Source organism: Triturus cristatus, chromosome 1_1 (assembly GCF_964204655.1).
Source record: "Triturus cristatus chromosome 1_1, aTriCri1.1, whole genome shotgun sequence".
Lineage (NCBI taxonomy): Eukaryota > Metazoa > Chordata > Amphibia > Caudata > Salamandridae > Triturus > Triturus cristatus.
In genome coordinates, this window is record NC_140579.1 from 122,783,400 (window position 1) to 122,804,772 (window position 21,373).

A 21,373-nucleotide genomic window follows, 5' to 3' on the forward strand; every position below is an offset into this window, starting at 1 on the left:
GATGTGGACACAAACAGGGAGCCAATGAGGAGAGGATATTGAGACCAGGGTAAGATGTGGAAACAAACAGTGAGCCAATGAGGAGAGGATATTGAGACCAGGGTAAGATGTGGACACAAACAGTGAGCCAATGAGGAAAAGCGATTGAGACCACGGTAAGATGTGGACACAAACAGGGAGCCAATGAGGAGAGGATATTGAGACCAGGGTAAGATGTGGAAACAAACAGTGAGCCAATGAGGAGAGGATATTGAGACCAGGGTAAGATGTGGAAACAAACAGTGAGCCAATGAAGAGAGGATATAGAGACCAGGGTAAGATGTGGAAACAAACAGTGAGCTAATGAGGAGAGGCTATTGAGACCAGGGTAAGATGTGGAAACAAACAGGGAGCCAATGAGGAGAGGATATTGAGACCAGGGTAAGATGTGGAAACAAACAGTCAGCCAATGAGGAGAGGATATTGAGACCAGGGTAAGATGTGGAAACAAACAGTGAGCCAATGAGGAGAGGATATCGAGACCAGGGTAAGATGCGGAAACAAACAGTGAGCCAATGAGGAGAGGATATCGAGACCAGGGTAAGATGCGGAAACAAACAGGGAGCCAATGAGGAGAGGATATTGAGACGTGTGTGAAGAGAGACAAGTTGTTGTGTTCATGGCAAAAGTCTGCATTTTGGCCAAGAAGGAATGAGAATCCTAGTACATACATGAGAAACATTTCCTTGTCATAAGGGCATTCAGACCCATAGGAACACTAAACATTCTAGATTCCTGCGTAGAAGGTCCATCTCTGCCCTTAGAGTGAGAGACAATGGATGGTATTAATTGTGGAGATTGTCATGTAATGCATTCACACCAACATAGAGATGGATCAACCCTACTCGTGGAGAGAGATGTTTTTTACCTATAGGGTGAGATGCCATATTCACACGTAAGCAAAGAGAACATACCTGCACATAGGAAACAGACCAGCCCTGCTCTTTAGGCAAGGAATCCTCCCTATCTTGAAATGAACAGACCTTTCCTGCCTAAGGGAAAAAAGAGAACTGAAGACAAAGAAAGAGGTGGCCCAACGAATGTCATAGAGCATGAGACCTTCCCTAGTCTGGAGAAGCAAGCCCTTGCTGACTATAGCGACTGAGCCCGCTGATGATGTAAGTGATGTCTTGAAGTGGATCAGGCTTTCACTTAATACAGGGGCCAATAGACTGGACAGATGGAAATTGAGTTGTGTGTACAAGGGGAGCAAATCATAGACGTGAGATTAAGAGCCTAAAAATGTGTGTAGGTCGCAAGCGATGGATTCTCATTCTAGCAGCAACATCCTTGAGGAATGGTGAGTGAAAGCACAGGTATGTTTACAAGGGAAGTGATTTGTAGCGGTGTGATAAAACCCACCCGTGCCTAATGCTTATGGTGACTTCCATGCCAGAGGCGTTGTCTGCCCTCACTTGTAGACAAATGAGATGGAAGGAAAGGAGACAAGGACTGGGATACAGGAAATGAAAAACATTGCTGGGTTCTCTGATGACCCAATAATCCCCACCTTTTGCAATAACACAATCCCATCCATAGAAGGAAGCGCCCCCACAGTGAGAGAGGATCAAAAAAAGGCAGCATTAAAAAGTAACAGCCCAACCCAACCAGAATGAGAGGAGTAAGTGGGACACAAAAAAAGCCCAGGAGCATTGATATGAATATGGTTCAACCTTACTGCCCTGTGTCCTACAGTATGAACCCAGTTTGTGTGTTTATTCCCCTGCAGGAGGAGCTGGACTGCTTCAGCATGGACAGCGTGCTAAGCTGTAGCTCCATCTTAAACAGCGGCACTCACAACTCGATCCTGGTGCTGACCATCAGAGAGCTGCAGGCCCGAAGGACCTCCATCTTCCTCTTCCAATGCGAAGAGATCGGGGTAAGCAGTTGGCTTTGAGACTCACCGAGGCATGGCTGTTATGAGTGTGAGTCGGTGTGAGTACTCAGGAGGCTACTGATGGGGTTTAACTGCGATAAGCAGTATGTAGGTCCAGATGACAGAAGTGGTCATGCTCTGTATAAGCAGCGAAGAAGCTAATGATTTGTAGTAACTATCTGCACGCGCAATGGAAATGGCAGTAGCAGGTTCTATCCTTCTGTGTGAGGAGTGCAGGGGCCACTAATGGTTGGTAACTAGTATTAGTGCTGCGGTGGATTGTGGTAAGTGGTAATCTGCATGAGTGATACGTTTGAAGCTGGTGTGGTAAACAGTGGTAAACACCTGTTTGAAGGTGGTGGTGGTCCATGGTGACCTTCTCTGGGAGTATGGTGGCAGGGATCAGCGATGCGCTTCAACCACTGTGACCAGTGTCAGGGCCAATGATCAACAACAGCTAAAGTGAACAGTGTAATGGCCTGAAATGCGCAGTACATGGGTCATTCCATGGGTCTCTCTGAGTGGCATGGGGCATCGCCACTCTCTCTCATCCTGACTAGTGCATGACAGCAGTTCAGACGCACCCGATATGAACCCTCCAATGGCACTCACGGTAGGTTTACTGTTGTACCTAAAATCTTCTCAGACTTGTATCCTCCTTTCACTCAAACAGGCCGATCAGCTGCAGTCTAACATAGAGAAATCCATGGATGTGGGAAAAAGAAGAGAGGAAGAACACAGCCAGCAGATTCTCAGGTACCAGCTATGCAAGCACACCCGCCCACACAACTCCTGGCCTCATAGGAATCCAATGATCATCGACAACACCTTCTTAAGACTGTCTTTACCAGAACACGTACACACCTACATTAAAGGACACCCACTGTCATTGTACCTTACTATAATTCCCAACAACCACTGGTCATCTCAAAGCACTCATGGAACACTGCACTCACCAGCAACCACTCACCTACCAGAACTTCCACCGAAAACCACCCTCACCAAGACATTCCCTGAACATTGATCTGACAAAGGTCAATCAATCATTCAATCAAGCAATTAGTTTTTTTTTTAAAGTGCGCTACTCACCTGTGAGGGTCTCAATGCGCGGGGGGGCTGGGGGAGGGCCAGCAGTTCCGTTCAATCGAACAGCCAGGTCTTCAGTGCCTTGCTGAAGGTGTTCAGGGAGGGGACCCATTCTGATGTCGGTCGGCAGCTTGTTCCAGGCCTTGGCAGCAATGTATGAGAAGGATCTTCCCCCTGCTCTGTGGATGCGTGGGGTTTCAGCGAGGAAGAGGTTGGTGGATCGGAGGTTTCGTTTGGGTGCGTGGAGGTTGATTCTGTCATTGAGGTATTGGGGTCCAGTGTTACGTAGGCATTTGTAGGCATGGGTGAGCATCTTGAAAGTGACTCTCTTCTCGATGGGGAGCCAGTGGAGCTTCCGTAGGTTTTGGCTGATGTTATTGTGTCTCGGGGTCAGTGGTCGAAGTGGAGGAAAAAAGTAGGGGAACTGTGGGCAGAGAATCAGAGGATGGGAATAACCCAAGGATTGGATCAGTGGGCAGAGCCAGAGGTGTGGCCAGAATGCGCAAACATCCCAATTTTTAGTATTTGTTTGGCATTTCACTGCCCAGTTTAATCAACCAATGGATACACATGATTATTTAAGGTTATAATGAGTTATTGACATTAAAATACATTCACAAAGTGGGATATGCTTCTAATCACCGAATGTCCCAAATACGATAAAATGTGGAAGCACAAGCCATTTGTCGCCGAGCCATGGTGTTTCTGTCATCAGCACTTCTCCCTTTTTCCACAACAGCAGTTCAAACATGAATGGCAAAATATCCTAGTTTGCAAATGTTTTCTATATAGTTATGACTCTGCCATATTTGCCAAATAATGCAAGATCTGCTGCATGATCTGACCATTTAAACTAATAAATTGTTTATAGCTCAAACGTATCACAAGTTAATAAAAATGTGACTTGTGTTGCTGCGGAGTGGATGGCTTATTGCAAAGGTTGACTGATCACCTTTCTCACTGCTGCATTTGTATGTTACACTGGTACTAATAAGGCAAAATCTTTCCAGAGACTGTTAGCACTCATAATTAATTCCAGTGGCCCCACAGCAAGCAGCACATGTTAAAAGTGCTTGTGAATGAAGCAGAGAGACTGTGAAGTTTGCGAACTTAGTTTGGTGTGTGTGCAAATTCTGCATTGCCAATCCCTGGTGAGTTGCAGCTCCTACTTCTGAAACAAGGCCAATGGAGGTACCTATGGGTGAGGCAGACTGGCCTCAAGGGCAGGGTCGGCCTTAGCACTGGTAGTGCCTTGTGCATTAATGTTTGTTATTACCCCCCAATGACCACCTCTTCCATGGATTCCCTCACTACCACCCTTTAACAGTGCCCCTCAAGTCTCAATAACCACACTCTCTCTTAGGTGCATTTACAGTGCGACTCATACCAGTGTAGGGTGTCAGAGCACTTTACATCACACACATTACACAGAGACAATCAATATGTGTATAAATCACTGTAAATGTTACATAAGACTAAGGACTACAAGGTGTAGGAGTCACATGACAACCATACTAGTAGGCCGTATAGTTTAATAGTGATTGGTCTGCAGAGAAACACAAACTCAGAATTTAAAACGTAATACCATGGTTGGGGCTTCTCTTTAATAATCAGAATTGATTTCTGTCCAAAAGAGCACTTTTTGCAACATTAGGATAATCAAAGACTGGGGGGGGGGGGGCGACGTAACGCTCTAATTTATACCTTGCAGTTTGTATGCAGCTCTTAGATGAAAGGTAATAGCGCACTGTTCTATGTTAGGATTTTAACTTATAAACTGCAAGTAACAAAAGGATCTCTCTGACAAAAGCAGTAGCCCACTGACCTATTTACATTATGAGCACTTTGTGATCTGCATGGTACATGTTCTTTGCAGCAGGCACATTAACCCTCTGAGCTACCTTTCCATGAGTCAAGACTTCCACTAGACAAAGTTCCGATCTCTCTCTAGGAAGAACATTAAACACCAGAGTCATCATGACCTTTTTAATGTTGCTGAAAATTGCAGGAGGCCAGGAAGGAGGCAGCAAGCGCTTTAAAAACCTTAATATACTTGCAAACATAATGCCTCCCCCCAAAGTCAGCACCCGGTGCGGTCACACCGGTTGCACTGCCCTAGAGCTGACCCTTCTCAAGGGTCCTGTGACCTCAGTGATAGAGTCACTGTCGCTCTAGCGTGTGCTGCTTCATAGACCTGCTAGCAAGACTGGACGTGAACTTCAGTATGGATTGTGATGGACAAACCTTGAAGGTTAACCCACACTTGCCACTGCTAGGGTTCACCTGCTGGTGCTAAGACACCAGGGCTTCTAAGGTCTTGCGAAGCCTTCTAAGGTCTAGCATGGGATTGTGCTCTTTCAGGAGAGTGGTCTGGTGGACTGGTTATTAAGGCTGAACCTGGTTCCCCAGTTCAAAATCCAGCAGCTCTGGGCATAGTGCCACATCCTCTCCCCCACTGAACAACATACTGCCCCACTGAAAAAGACTCACACTGCCTTCAACTACAACACAGTTGTTGCCGGCTATAAACACCTAGATGCGGCTCAATTTAAATCACGCACTGGACAAGAGCAATATATGGCCTACAAAAAAAAAGTAACAACATCCTGGAAAAAGCAAACACTCATAGGGAATGCAAAATCTAGCAAACCATGTGAAATGTAAGCAGGAACAACATGGTTACCTTAATGCTTTTACACTCACTATTCAGATATCAGTGAGCGCTTTTGCCTGAAAAGTTAAGGACATGACAACAGGGCCCTGAATGGACCCATTTCAATGACCATTGCTTATATCCTTACAAAACGTAAGCAGCATGGTAAAAAGACCACAGCCGCAGTACACATTTTGTTTTCCAATCCTTGGATTTAAAGAAGTAGGGGCACGCTGTGCCCTGCCGATCCTGCCCACTGCTCAGGATGCCGAGGCCGAGTCTGGCGGCGGTGTTCTGTATCGTCTGGAGCTTGCGGAGTAGAGGCTTGTTTATGCTGGCGTAGAGGGCGTTTCTGTAATCCAGCCTGCTGGTGATGAGGGCCTGGGTGACGGTCATCCTTGCCTCGGGGGAGATCCACTTGAAGGTTTTGCGGAGGAGGCAGAGGGTGCTGAAGCAGCTGGAAGCGATGGCGTTGACCTGTCTGTTCATGGAGAGAGAGGAGTCGAGTACGATGCCGAGGTTTCTAGCGTGGTCCGTGGGGGTGCCAAGGGCGGCGGGCCACCAGGAGTTGTCCCATGCCGATGGGGTGGTTCCGAGGATGATTACTTCTATCTTCTCCGAGTTGAGCTTCAGGCAGCTGTTGCTCATCCAGGCTGCGACGTCCTGCATTCCTTTCTGGAAGTTGAGTCTGGTGGTGGTGGGGTCCTTTATTTTGCATATTTATATAGCGCAAACTCGACCCGAAGGTATTGGAGCGCTTTACATAGCACCGTATTTACATTACACATTCAGGCAGAGGGAGATTAAGTGATTTGCCCAGAATCACAGGATGTGGACGCGACCTCGAGGCTCAAACCCTGGTTTCCTGCACCAGAGGTGGCAGCGCAGCCGACGGACCACATTCATGAGCTGGGTGTCATCGGCATAGGACACTATGTTGAGACTGTGCTGTTGGACGATGGCGGCAAGTGGGGCCATGTAGATGTTGAAGAGGGTTGGTCTGAGCGATGATCCCTGTGGGAATCCGCAGTTGATTTCCATCGGTTTGGAGAGGACGGGTGGCAGTGTGATCCTTTCGCTTCTGCCGGTGAGGAATGATCGGATCCAGTCGAGGGCGGTTCCTTGTATGCCGGTGTCATGTAGTCTGGCTGTGAGTCTGCGGTGGGAGTCGGTGTTGAATGCTAGAATCAGGGCTGTGGTGTGTCCTTGGTCGAGGAGGGCATGGATGTCATCTGTGGTGGCAAGTAGAGAAGTCTTGGTGCTGTGGATGCTGCGGAATCAGGATTGAGAGGGGTTGAGGATAGCGTGGTCTTTGATGAACCCGGTCAGTTCTGCGATGACGGTCTTCTCTGCAACGTTCGCCGTGAAGGGGAGGAGCGAGATGGGACGGTAGCTCTTGAGGTCCGTCGGGTCTGCTGATGGTTTCTTGAGCAGGGGCCTGATTTCTGCGCGCTTTCAATTGTCAGGGAAGTAACAAGTTTTGAAGGTGGTGTTGATGGTGCTTTGTAGTACGGGTGCAATGGCGGTGGTGGCTCTGTTGTAGATGTGTGGTGGGCAGGGGTCTGTGGGGGGCCCCCCGAGTGGATGCTTTTCATGGTCAAAGCAGTCTCTTTGGTTGTGATCGGTGTCTAGGTGGAGATGGTGGGCTGGCCGGCGTAGCTGTCTGCATAGCCGGCGTAGCGATCTGCGGAGTCCGGCATATGGCCGTTGAAATTGTCATAGAGGTTTTTGATCTTCAGTGAAGGTAGACTCCGAGTTTCTCGCCGAGGTCCTGGGAGGGGGCGATATCCGTGGCTTTGCTGAGGGGCTTGATGAATTCTTGAATGACGCTGAAGAGTTCCTTGGGGTTGCTGGAGTTGGCATGGATTTTGTTGTGGAAGATGCCCACGGATCACTATCCCTAGGGAAACCACTTCTAACTTATCTGCACCACCACTTGCTATTTCTACTTCTGGGCCACTTATTGATAGTTGCCACTTCAAGGACTCCCATGTGGCTTACAGGACACTCAATGCCGACACTCCTTACTATTGTTCAGCCTCTTCAGCCATGTGATGCAAAAGGCAGCAAGGTTAGCAGTTCCTCTGGAATCAATGAATTACGAGGACTTCTTATGGAATAGTTAAATCTCAAATCAATACTCTGCAACTTGTACCAACTCGATATGAATCCAAGTTCAAGTCATAAAAGTTCAGTGGGATTTGGCATTACATCTCCCAACTACGGATGTCATCAAGTACTCCCCATGTGCAGTGTTAAAGCTTAACAATGAATGAATGATGGGTGAATGCTCTACCCTCACCCGTGCTCCTCCCCTGACAATATACTTTCTCTAGACAATAGCACGTATTTGTGACTCGCCATCTGGAGTACCCCACTCGCCCCAGTGCTGGCCGTTCCAGGCTTCAACAGCTGGGTCTTAAGTGCATAATGAGGGCTGCAGGCACTCTATGCAGGTCTCCTGCTGTAGCACGAGGAACACTTTCAGAGTATCCCTCGCTGCACTTTGTCAAATGCCGCGGAGAAGTCAACCTCACCACTGCACCTGGAACCATGAGAACAAGTACTGCTTACAGACTATCTTCACAATGTTAGATACGGTAATCGATTCCTGATCATTAACCCCACATCCCCAGTTTAGTGATTTGGAGGTTAAAAAGTCCATGTCCATCCTTCAGGCAACTGACTCATTGTTGCAAGAACAGCAACAAAACCTTGCAGAAAAGAGGTGTTCAACATCTACATGCAACATTTGGACAGCTGCAGAGATCTATAGCACCGATGGCTTAAATGTCAGCTACACTTACGAAAACACCAGGCAACCTCGAACTGACCTACCAGAGCACCTACTGACCACTAATATCTCCAGTGACCTTTGCCCTTACCAGGGCACTCAATTACCTCTAAGCGTAACACTGTAGCCAAATGACCGACATCTCTATGAAGGCTACCTTCTGACCCCTGCTACTACAAGGACACCTACTCATCACGGCCACTACAACAACACATGTTGACGATTGCCGCCACCTCGCCACAGACTGAGCACGGCTACTACAAGGACACCTACTCATCTCGGCCACTGCAACAACATATGTTGACGATTGCCGCCACCTCGCCACAGACTGAGCACGGCTACTACAAGGACACCTACTCATCACGGCCACTACAATAACACATGTTGACGATTGCCGCCACCTCGCCACAGACTGAGCACGGCTACTACAAGGACACCTACTCATCACGGCCACTACAACAACACATGTTGACGATTGACGCCACCTCGCCACGGACTGATCACGGCGACTACCCACATAAACACCGACCACTGTCATTCTGGGACACACGGGCTGACCACTTCTAGGGCAAACACGAATCACTGCTCCCGCCAGCGTTAACCACAGACCATTACCACTACCAGGCCCCACACTGATCCCTTCTCCTACAAGGATTCTCACTGACCACTGCCCCTAGCGGAACGCCTGCTAGAACTACTGTTGCCGCGTCATACACTGACCACTGCTTTGGATGGGAATGTCAGGGACGACTGACACTACCAGTACAGCGACTGAACACTGTTCCTCCAAGAACTCCCTCAGACCATCGTAACTACCAGGAAGTCCAGTGAGTTCTGCTCCTATAAACACATACTTCACTGCCCCCTATCAGGCTACGCGCTGACCACTGCTACTATTAAATCACACCCTGGCCATCACTCCTATCACGGCACACACAGACCACGGCTACCACCAACTCACTCTAACGAGTGCTCCTACAAGGACACTCACTGACCACTGCCACTATTAAATCACACCCTGGCCATCACTCCTATCATGGCGCACACAGACCACGGCTACCACCGAGTCATGGCCATCACTCCTATCATGGAGCACACAGACCACGGCTACCACCGAGTCATGGCCATCACTCCTATCATGGCGCATACAGACCACGGCTACCACCGAGTCATGGCCATCACTCTTATCATGGCGCACACAGACCACGGCTACCACCGAGTCATGGCCATCACTCCTATCATGGCGCACACAGACCACGGCTACCACCGAGTCATGGCCATCACTCCTATCATGGCGCACACAGACCACGGCTACCACCAAGTCACTCTGACGAGTGCTCCTACAAGGACACTCGCTGACCACTGCCACCACGCAGATCCCCACTGAACAATACACTGCCCATTGTTCTTATCTGAGCACCGAGCAGCCTGTGCCCTTACCCGGAAGTGCTCATTCTGATTGCTGTCTTAGCCCGAGCACAGATTGGCCACTGCTTCTTCCGAGACTGCCACTTACCACTCCCAAAACACTCACTGACGAATATTAAACTTCCACAACCCAGTTTTAAAAGTGCCGCTTCCAAGACACATACTGATCATTGCCTTTTCCATTACACAGGGTAAACATTACCACTTCCATCACAGCCACTCACCACTGCTCTTATAAAAATATACAATGGCCATTGCTTTCTATGACCGCCATCCACATTGCACTTCGGTCGTAACACTGGTAGTATTGTGTAATTTTCATGCCATCATACCCTTCTGACCCTTGACACCTGTGTCGCTCTTCTCACATCTCCTCTTATGACATGTATTGCATCGGTGTCCTTAAGTGACGCGATACTGATGTCACCGCCTTATCTACTATTCCTCACCCTGATGCTATTGTGCTTCTTGCCATATGGCACAATATGGCAAGAATGGATCTATCGTGATCTTGTATCCTTGTATCATGACACTGCTCTTGCTCCTATGCCATTATGTCCTTCAATTCCTTCTATTACAATGTCTCCTACTAATATTGTGTCTTCACTGTAGTCACGGTCTGGATATTGTGGTCTTGAGATTGTCCCTTAGATGTTATGTCATGATCAGGGCCACTGGAATTATGCAGCAGAAGAGGGACAAATTATGTGGCAGGGTCCAGTAAATTATGCAGCAAGAAATGACAAATTATGCAGCTTAAAACGGCTCATTTTGCAATAGAATTACTTCATTTTTTGTCATTTTTAAATTTGGTAACACTGTCTGGGCATTGGTTGCACCCTATTAGTACCAATTTAACACCCATATTTTGCAATAAGCAACAGAAAGTTTATCAGTCCAGCTGCATTTTTTGTAACTTTTGAACCGTTTGAGCTAGAACCAATTATTTTTTCTTTAAATCTGCAGATTATTTGACAAATGATGGATTATGTGGAACACGCGGCAAATGTATAATTATGTGAAAATCGCAGCGGCTGCACTGTCGCATAATTCCAGTGGGCCTGGTTATGATGCCATAATATTAATATATCTATATGTCATTATGCAGAAATCCTTCTTCCTTGCTACTACCATCCCTTCGACTATGTCGCGATCGTGCTATGACCCCCCTTTAATGTGTCACAACATTGATATTTGTCCTCTTTCCTTACATCATGGGACAGATGTTGTCATTCTGTTCCTATGCCATGATACTGTTCCTCTGACCTCTTTATCCATATACTATGGCACTGCTGTTGCCTTTATTTGGCAATGCAGCCAGTGTCCTTGCAGCACGATATTGCTGTTCTCCCTGACATGCTGTTTCATTCTACAACTAGTTTCTCTCTATCTCTGGATTATGCTATCGCCTTTGCCTCTTTATACCTAGGTCTTGCTGCTGCTTGGTACTTGTCGCATTCACTATCACCCTGTTATTGTGCACCTGCCCCTTTACCATAACACCAGTACTGTCCAGCTAACTGGATGTCACAATACTGACTTTATCATTTGTGTATTTCATGATGCTAACGTTGAACTCCTTCCCTTATGACATGATTCTTATATTGCACCTTTCACGTCTGGATATTGAGCCCAGGCAGCTATAGCACTAGCAGCAGGCAATCCCCAGAGAGGTGAATTTTAAATTCAACCACTTCCAACAATAAAGGAGCGCAACACAATTGTATCAAAACGAAAGTAGAAAAATAGAGAAAAGTACGATGAAAAAAAAACTCAAAGGTCATTAAAATACGTGAAAGCGGACCAGAGATATGCATTTAAAATGTTTTAGGGCAAAAAGCACTAGGAAAAAGGGAAAGGCCAATCAAAAATCACTGTTCACTGTTGACAGGGTCAATGAGTGGCATATGGGACGATCCGGCAGTGCCTGAAGGGCAAGTCTTACAGAACAGTGTAAGGGTCGGTTGTTGGCTGTTTGTGGGCCTGTTTTATGGTCTGGTGGGACAGTTTTAACTACTGATTTTCCTGATATTGCAGCAACCTTTACCTGAAGCAAGCACACGTACATACAGTTACCACGCTGCTGGACCTGGCTCTTTTTGCAGGGCTATCCCCAAACATTTTGCCTTCTTCCTCCTATTTTGTCTGACCTGTTTTGTTGGGTCTAGGTCTCTGGGCACTTTACCTCTGCTGATCAGTGCTAAAGTGCATATGCTCTATATCTACATTGTATTGATAATTGGTTATCCATGATTGGTATATTTTATTTACTGGGAAGTGCCTAGTAAAGTGCACTGTGTGTGCCAGGGCCTGTAAATCTAATGCTACTAGTGGGCCTGCAGCACTGATTGTGCTGCCCACACGAGAAGCCCTGCAAAAATGTCTCAGATATGCCACTGCAGTGTCTGCAAGTGCATTTTTAAAGTGCCATGTCGACCTGGCCAGTCCACCCACTTGCCAGGCCCAAACCTTCCCTTTTACTATGTATAAGGCACCCCTAAGGTAGGCCCAAGTTACCCCATGGGGAGGGTGCAGTGTATGAGAAAGGTATGACATGTGTTGTTGTGTTTTACATGTCCTGATAGTGAAATATCACTAATTTCACTTTTCTCTGTTTTAAGGACTATCTCTCCTATAGGTTATCTTTGGAGCTACCTTGTAACTTTCAATTGGGAAGAGATAGAGATTTGGAGTTTAGGTTCCCTGAACTCAGGATTTAAACACACATCTTTCTGTGAAGGTGGTTTTTAAATTGTGTTTTTGAAAAATGCCACTTTTAGAAAGAGGCCATTTTCTTGCTTTGCCATTCTGTGATTAAGCCTGCCTGCAGAATCCACATCTGGTTTAGACTCACAGTTGGGCTGTTTGTGCTTTCATTCTAGACAGTCACACAAAGGGATCTGAGGTGTGCTCTGCTTATCCTGATTGCCCATTACCAGGCTGACGGGCCTCCCTGAGTTAGAGTAGTGGGAAGAGTTGTTACTGACACCTGAATAGGGCTTTGTCTGTCCTCTCACAATGCTGTCCCCACCCCACTGCAGAGTGTCTGGAGCCAGGTCAGGGCAATGCAGGACTATCCTTTGAAGTATGCCTACTTCAATGGCAGAAAGGGGTAAAAGTATTGGACCTGTGTTTGGGGCAGGGATTACACAAAAATCTTCATTCAGGATCTGTCTTTTAGACCCTCCTCCCCCAGTCTAGCACAATGGAGGCGGGGAGTGGATGAAACCAGTCCTCTATTTAACTAACTACAGTTTTAAGGTGTCATCTGCTAGACAGTGCATGTGCTGTCTGTTGTGAGACATACTGTTAACTTACAGTGGGTTTATAGCCCGCCCATTACTTTCCATTGGTTGGCTTGACTGCCACTCTCATTTACTTACTTCTTACTAGGTAGATTTTGTGGGTTTCCCTTCCTCTTTGCCCTTTTGTCACTCCCCTGCAGTATGAACGCATTACTTATGTACTTCACTGCTCAATTTTCAAGTGCTACTTTTTTCTTTTTGTTTAAGAACTCCACAAGAGTGCATGTGTTTTCCAGTTGTCTCTCTTGCGTAATTCTCTCCCCCTCTTCACTGCATTCTGCTTATGTTAGGACATGTATGCATTCCCCACTATATCCCTACATTACAATGTTGTATTGTAACCCTCTTGCCCTATATAAAGCTTTAGGTGCCCTCTCCTATGTTATATCAAGTGTTTGACTGTACATTAAAATGTGATTATTAAGATATTTTGTTGACCCTTCACTAGCCTTAACTATGATACTTATGGTATTTTTCTCTAGCCCCTTATTGTTACATGTGTGTCATTGTTCTTTAACCCTATACTCCAATGATGTATTCCTCCTCACTACCCTACTCTCGCTCTCTATCATAATATTTATTTTCCTATTTTTCTTCTCTTCCCCTCTTTGTGTGCTCGCTGGTCTCCATCCTACTATTATCACTGTAGAAGCTCTCTTGTTTTATATTATGGTGCAGTTTATTCCTATGCTGAAGTATGTGTGCTATTCCTATTTCACGACCTCTGCTGTTGCCCTTCAGACCCATGTCACTATATACATTATGGTGTCCTTCAATTCCCCCTGTACAGAGAGCCCTACTTGTGAGTGGTGTGAGCTGCAAATGGAGTAAGGTCTCCTTTACCTTGATACCGATAATTTATATTCATTTTATTCTCATTTTGCTTTTCTGATTTTTTTCCCAGAAATAATTTAGAGAGTGTGCTGTTGCATCAAGTCTTGTCTCCTCTGAGAGGAAGGTCCGACCCTTCCCCACGGAGCAGCTGGAGGCAGCCGGAAGAGTCACAACTGAATCCGCGTCCACTGGCACATGGGCCACGGGAGACGCGTCCACGGAATCCAGCAGCTCATGGTACAGGGCAGGCGTGGGGTGTGGGTGTGCCTGGGGAGGCATGGAAAGACGAGACAGAGCATGGAGTGCGGAGGGCACTGCCAGTGTGAGCTTCTGAGATGAGAGAGTCACAGCTGGATCCGTGCCCACTAGCACATGGGCCACGGGAGACGCGTCCACGGAATCCAGCAGCTCGTGGTACAGGGCAGACGTGGGGTGTGGGTGTGCCTGGGGAGGCATGGAAAGACGAGACAGAGCATGGAGTGTGGAGGGCACTGCCAGTGTGAGCTTCTGAGATGAGAGAGTCACAGCTGGATCCGTGCCCACTGGCACATGGGCCACGGGAGGAGCGTCCACGGAGTCCAGCAGCTCATGGTACAGGGCAGACGTGGGGTGTGGGTGTGCCTGGGGAGGCATGGAAAGACGAGACAGAGCATGGAGTGCGGAGGGCACTGCCAGTGTGAGCTTCTGAGATGAGAGAGTCACAGCCGGATCCGTGCCCACTGGCACATGGGCCACGGGAGGAGCGTCCACGGAGTCCAGCAGCTCATGGTACAGGGCAGACGTGGGGTGTGGGTGTGCCTGGGGAGGCATGGAAAGACGAGACAGAGCATGGAGTGAGGAGGGCACTGCCAGTGTGAGCTTCTGAGATGAGAGAGTCACAGCCGGATCCGTGCCCACTGGCACATGGGCCACGGGAGGAGCGTCCACGGAGTCCAGCAGCTCATGGTACAGGGCAGACGTGGGGTGTGGGTGTGCCTGGGGAGGCATGGAAAGACGAGACAGAGCATGGAGTGCGGAGGGCACTGCCAGTGTGAGCTTCTGAGATGAGAGAGTCACAGCCGGATCCGTGCCCACTGGCACATGGGCCACGGGAGGAGCGTCCACGGAGTCCAGCAGCTCATGGTACAGGGCAGACGTGGGGTGTGGGTGTGCCTGGGGAGGCGTGGAAAGACGAGACAGAGCATGGAGTGCGGAGGGCACTGCCAGTGTGAGCTTCTGAGATGAGAGAGTCACAGCTGGATCCGTGCCCACTAGCACATCTAGCACATGGGCCACGGGAGACGTGTCCACGGAATCCAGCAGCTCGTGGTACAGGGCAGGCGTGGGGTGTGGGTGTGCCTGGGGGGGCATGGAAAGACGAGACAGAGCATGGAGTGTGGAGGGCACTGCCAGTGTGAGCTTCTGAGATGAGAGAGTCACAGCTGTGATGCACACAGAGGAGGAGTTAGTAGGGTCAGTCTGGAATACAAAGACGAAGGGTCTGTTTGGCAGGAGTGTCAACAGCCTTGATGCAGAAGAGGAAGAGAGGAGTGTGGGAGACGTTGGCACAGAGCGTGAGAGGAAACAGCAGCAGTCGCAGGGCAGGTGGAGAGAGGGAAAAGGTGTGGCAGCATTGAGGGCCTTTGGCTCACTGAAATGTAGGATGTGGCAGCAGTGTGAGCGCAAGAGGCAGAGAGCCTGAGTCCAGCAGCAGTGCCACTTTAGGGTGCAGACAGCTGAAGAGCCTGGCAGTGGTACCAGCCCTGCGGCTGTAGAGAGAAAAACTATGAGTGATGTGAAAATGTGGGGTGCAGTCAGAGTCAGGGTGCCAGTGCCACAGCAGTGAGAGTATGTGGTGCAGCGAGTAGACAGGTGTAGTAGTAGTGACATGGACCTGGATGGAGATAGAGCTGTAGTAAGAGAGGTGAGAGAGTCGCACTACGGCAGCAGTGGGATCCCCTGGTGTGGAGTGAGTAGAGCATGGTAGCAGTGAGACTGTGGGGGATGCAAGATAAGGAGGGGTAAGGGAGGAATAACATGGTCTCAAGTGCAGAAAGAGTAGGAGTATGGCAGTCAGAACCATTAAAAGGGGTTGGCAGGGGGGAATTGTATACCCTGTACCCGCAACATCCAGGGCCCCGCTCTCCTACAGAAAAATGTATTTATAGATTTTTAATTGCAAGCAAGTTTTTCACATTTTCACACCCTATTACATTGGTCCTGGATGTCAAGTGGGCATAGTGTACTTATGAGTACCACTATGCCTACGGATGTGTGACATATTATGTGGAAGTACAATGTGAGTGCATACAAGTCTGTGAAGGTTGGTGATGTGATATTTACTGTGTTACCTACCTGATGTGTGCACTTACCTGTTGAGGGTGACTTGATTGCACATTATACTGTTTCAAGTCACTTCAGCTGGTCATATACCTATGCCGCAGCTAATGCTTCATTCCTACACCTGGTTTTTAGGGGAACAGAATTTGCCACACATAATAAGCTCAGCGGCCCGCTTCCCAAAGATGCGTCTCTTTTGCAAAATGTCATAAATACCGCTACATCAGTTTTATAGGATATTTTAGGTGGGAACACCTACCTTCCATATATTAAAACTAACACGATATAGCCGATTTTGACAAAGGTAAAAGCTGACGCAGGCCTACGAAAAGTGACGCATCTGTCTAGATGCGTCACCTTGTAAATATGGAGCAAAGAAAGCGCCGCCACTGTGTAAAAAAAAATGACACAGCGGCAGAACAAGCTTCTTGTAAATATGACCCTAGGTTTTGGTCCCAGACCACACACTAATTTCTGACAAGCCTGATTGCAGCAGTGACAGTGCGAGGGCCTGGATAAGGAAGGCGTGGGCACAAACACAAGGGCTCAGCTGCAGAAGAGTAAGAGTATGGCAATAGTGCAAGCTACATTTGCTAAGAAAACAATAGTGCCACAGCTCTGGTGGTGGTGGGAAGTAAAGAATAAGAAAACTATGTTGGCATCAATGAGAATGTGGGTTGAAGGAATAGACACAAGACCAAAGCGACAAAAATCCAACATACACAACTCAAGATGTCACTTTTTAAAGGTTTAAGCAATTCTGTCGATAGACCTCTACGGATGTGTTGATTTCAGCGCAAAGTACCTTTGATGTGTCAAAATCCTAGACAAAAAGCAGCAGCAAAGGAGAGAAATGTCAGAAAACACAGCGATGTGGTGACTCTTGACCCCCAAGGGAATGGAGGCCTTAGTTCTGCTGCACACAGGAAAAGTGTTACGTCGATTCCTTACTGCAAGGAGGAACGATGCGTTGAAATCCAGATACGGCCCTTTCTGTGGGGCGATGAGCTGCAAACTTGGCACACAGGTGTGATGCGTGGAAATCCAGATGCGCTGGGGTTGATGCAGCAGTGGCCAAACAGGTGCTGCGTCAATTCTTCCAGCCGCGGACCTGTGATGCGTCGATTCCTTCAGCCACACAGGAGGGCCTGCATCAGAGTTGGAGCATTTGTCTCGGACTTCGGAGACACAGTGCTCTAGACTCAGGCAGCAGCACTTATTCTGGCTGCACACAGGCACTGTGTCGTTTTTTAGCCGAACCACGGGGATGCGTTGGTTTTTCAAACACACAACAAGCTTGTGGCAGGAAAAATAGTGCTAGAAGGAAGATGCATGGACTTTGAGTCTTTAAAGCTACTAAACCACCTCCAAGGGCCCACCACTTGGCAGGTGAGAACTCCCAGCAGAGGAGTTCAGGGGAGTGGCAGATGAAGTCTTTGATGGCCCTTAGACTTCACAGTAGGCAAGCATTGGAGAAGCTTCTCGAGCAGGTTACCAAAGCAAAAGTCCAGTCCTTTTAGTTTCTCCAAGAAAAAGCAGCCACCCCAGTAAAGCAACACAGCAAAGGGGCAGTACCCCTCCTAACAGCTCTCCAACTCTTTCTCTTTCCAGAGTTTCCTCCAGATCCAGAAAGGTTTAAAAAATATGGGGTTATAGGTCCAATACTAATACCCCTTTTGGCCTTTGAAGAAGGCATACTTCAAAGGATAGTCTTTGTAGTGTACAGATCCTGTCCTGCCCTGTCCCGGATCCAGACACCTACAGTAGGGTGGAGACAACCTTGTGAGAGGACAGACACAACCCTATTCAGGTGTCAATGACAACTCCTCCCACCATTCTAGCTCAGGAAGGCCCATCAGCCTGGCTATGGGCAATCAGAATATGCAGGGCACACCTCAGCCTCCTTTGTGTTACTGTATAGAGTGAATGCACAAAGCAGCCCAACTATCAGTCTAAACCCGACGTGGATTCCACTGGCAGGCAGAGGCACAGGATGGCAAAGCAGTAAAATGCCCACTTTCTAAAAGTGCATTTTTAAATACACAATTTAAAAACCACCTACACTAAAATATGTATTTTTAAATTCTGAGTTCAGGGATCCCAAACTCCAAATCACTATCTCTTCCCAATATAAAGTTACCCTTGTAAGATGTTACAAGGCAACTCCAATGATAACCTATGGGAGAGATAGTTTTTACAATAGTGTAGAAACGAAATTGACAGTATTTCATTATCAGGACATGTAAAATACACCAGTACATGTCCTACCTTTGACATGCACTGCACCATGCCCATGGGTTTACCTTGGGCCTACTTTAGGGGTGCCTTACATGTATGAAAAGGTACGGTTTGGTCCTTGAAAGTGGGTGCACTTGCCAGGTTGACATGGCAGTTTAAAACTGCACACACAGACACTGCCATGGCAGCTCAGAGACAAGCTTAGAGGGTTACACATTTGAGTGGTGCAATCAGTGCTGAAGGTCCACTAGTAGCCAGCAGCGGCCAGTGCCGGTAAGCACAATGGGGCAGCGCGGGGGGGATGCGGACAGATGACAGAAAAGAGAGAATAAAATAAATCTCTTTCCTTTGTCTGTCAACATACCCCGCCCCGCCTCATCGAACCTACCTGCACCGGCTGCTGCTGCTAGTTGCATTTGATTTACCTTTTGTAGGATCATGCACAATGTTCTTCCTTGGTTAGCCTACATGTGGGCTCAACCTTGTAGAAAACTATGGGGCATATTCTCAAGGAGCTATCGCCGAGATATTGGCACTTTATTGCAGCCAAAGTCGCGATAAAATTACCGCCCAATTCACAAGCAGGTGCAAACAGTCAATATCACCAGATTTCCGGTGATAGCATCCTCAAAAAACATTCCCATAGATGACACCGGCAACTATCGCTAATGAGATGCAGAGTAGGCGTTCCCGAGCAAAAAGCCGCAACAACACCACACCCCAACATTCTCAACGACCAGCCACATTGGCGATAAGATCACAAAACATGCGATAAGGCGCGTTGGCAGCAGGAAACACATGCTCTGACCTGGTGCAAAGTCGGACGGCAACAGAAAAGGGAGCCCAGACCACAGCCACACCTGAAGTCCAACAGACGCCATGGAGTCACTGATCACACAGCTCAGAGCCCCAACAGGGCCACAACACCTACCGCCACCACACCCAGGACCGCAACCCCTCCCCCCCCGGACCACCATAGAGGCAGCGCGGACAAAGACAGCGGACCCCCAGGAAACACACCAGCCTCACAGACCCAACACCTGACAATGTCATTGCCCGGTTGGCCTCTGGTACCTCCCAACCAACAACCACCAGAGACGAAGGAGTCTCACAGCCAGCCACATTCAAGTCCATCACACCTGTCCTGGATGCCATCATCAGCCTGGTACCCCAGTACCTATACGTCCACCACAATGCGCAGGAACAGCTGGAGACCAAGGAAGGGACTATACGCCATAGCTGGATGCATGCACGTGTTGGGGGCAATCAACTGCACCCATGTCCTACTTGGTCATCCCTGGTGACACAGCACACAATTACCGCAACAGAAAGCACAAGCCTCACATCCTCACATCAATGTGAAGGCAACATCCGAACACCGTGGAATCGCCACCACAGTCGTCGCAAACTACCCAGGCAGTGTGCATGATACCTTTATATTCCGACAGTCCTACATCAACCAGCGCTTCCAGGATGGCACCAATGGAAATGCACAGCCTGTTGGCAAGTACCAAATGAACACCCCACACACCTCAACTCTACAACCATGCAACTCACAACTCTGGCAATGCACACGTCACAAAATCACATGCAACATACAAAACAACATGCCCACCCACCAGACACGACAGCACAACTTACTCTGGTAACCTGGGCTAGCCGTGAACATGAACCATCAACATCATGGCACCCCTGCCACACAATAGCAGAATGTGGGGAGAGGTGGGAACCAGGCATGTGTGGAGGAGGCAAGTGACCCATGAATGGGAAAGTATACAATGCTAAGTGTGGCAGAGATGTGCTGGTCAGGCAGCACTATGCAGAACACACCTATATCCATGGCAACATACTCTGCTGGTGTATGGAGTGTGGTGGACAGTGGACACAACCAAGTCACCCCAGCCAGTGGGGGAGTACGCGGAAATGTAGCCTGTTACGTCCCCCCCGTAAGCGTGTGCGGAGTGGGCTGACCCAGCGTAGGGGTGTGAATAAAAGGCATGTTGACCTGGGCATGGTTCTCTTCCGGAATGCCCAACATCTCTACCAGGGCAGCGCCTCTCACCCCACCACGAGGCCAACGCCGTCGTCGTGAGCGGAGTTGCCTGCGATCCTGTGCGCCTGCTGTACACCGGGCCGCTGGAACCCGAAGCCGTCAGGCTCGCCCCTGCACAGCCAAGCCACACTGCTCACCTACCGGCACCAGGGTGTGTTAAAGAGGGCCCACCGTGTGCCGGCCCAAGCTCCAAGCCTGAGGACCGGGACCTTGGCAGCCTCCTCAGACCATCACGGCCTCCGCGACACAGGCCCACTTTACTCCTTTCTCGTTGACGTACTCTACTGCTGCCTCCAGCCTACACTATGGTCAAGTAGGTCACACTTTTGGAACTGAGTCTTGATTATGCAATGGCAGAGTACACACTTCATGGCTGAGTCATATCTGTGTCCTCCCTTCTATGTGGGGCCATCAACTCTGTGCATAGCATTCGAACGACAGCTGTCTGTGGTCCCTTGCTGACTACTGCCTTCGGCCTACACTGAGACCGAGGAGGTCACACACTTGGAACTGAGTCTCGATTCATGTATGCCAGAGTTCATATCATTGCACGAAGGGAGAGGTAGACACGGTTCAGTCCGGAGGAGAAAAGGAGCATCTTTACGAAGGTGATCGAACACTACCGACAACTGCTCTGGTGTAACTAACTGTGCATCGTGGGCCAACCATGTGCCCATGTTTACCGCTGCCTCAGGCCGACACTGTGGTGAAGTTGGTCACACATATGGAACTGTGTCTTGATTACATG

General features: G+C 48.5%; 1 protein-coding gene across 8 annotated transcripts in view; it reads left to right on the top strand.

The window, feature by feature from the left end:
• Positions 1–21,373, top strand: part of EPS8L3 (EPS8 signaling adaptor L3) — a 183,522-nt gene that overhangs the window by 61,389 nt on the left and 100,760 nt on the right. For all 8 annotated transcript variants that reach the window (XM_085613948.1, XM_085613974.1, XM_085613938.1 and 5 more), the window contains exons 6-8: positions 1,769–1,918; positions 2,589–2,671; positions 14,086–14,252. In XM_085613948.1, the coding sequence (XP_085470074.1) occupies positions 1,769–1,918; positions 2,589–2,671; positions 14,086–14,252 (400 nt within the window). The remainder of the gene's footprint in view (positions 1–1,768; positions 1,919–2,588; positions 2,672–14,085; positions 14,253–21,373) is intronic.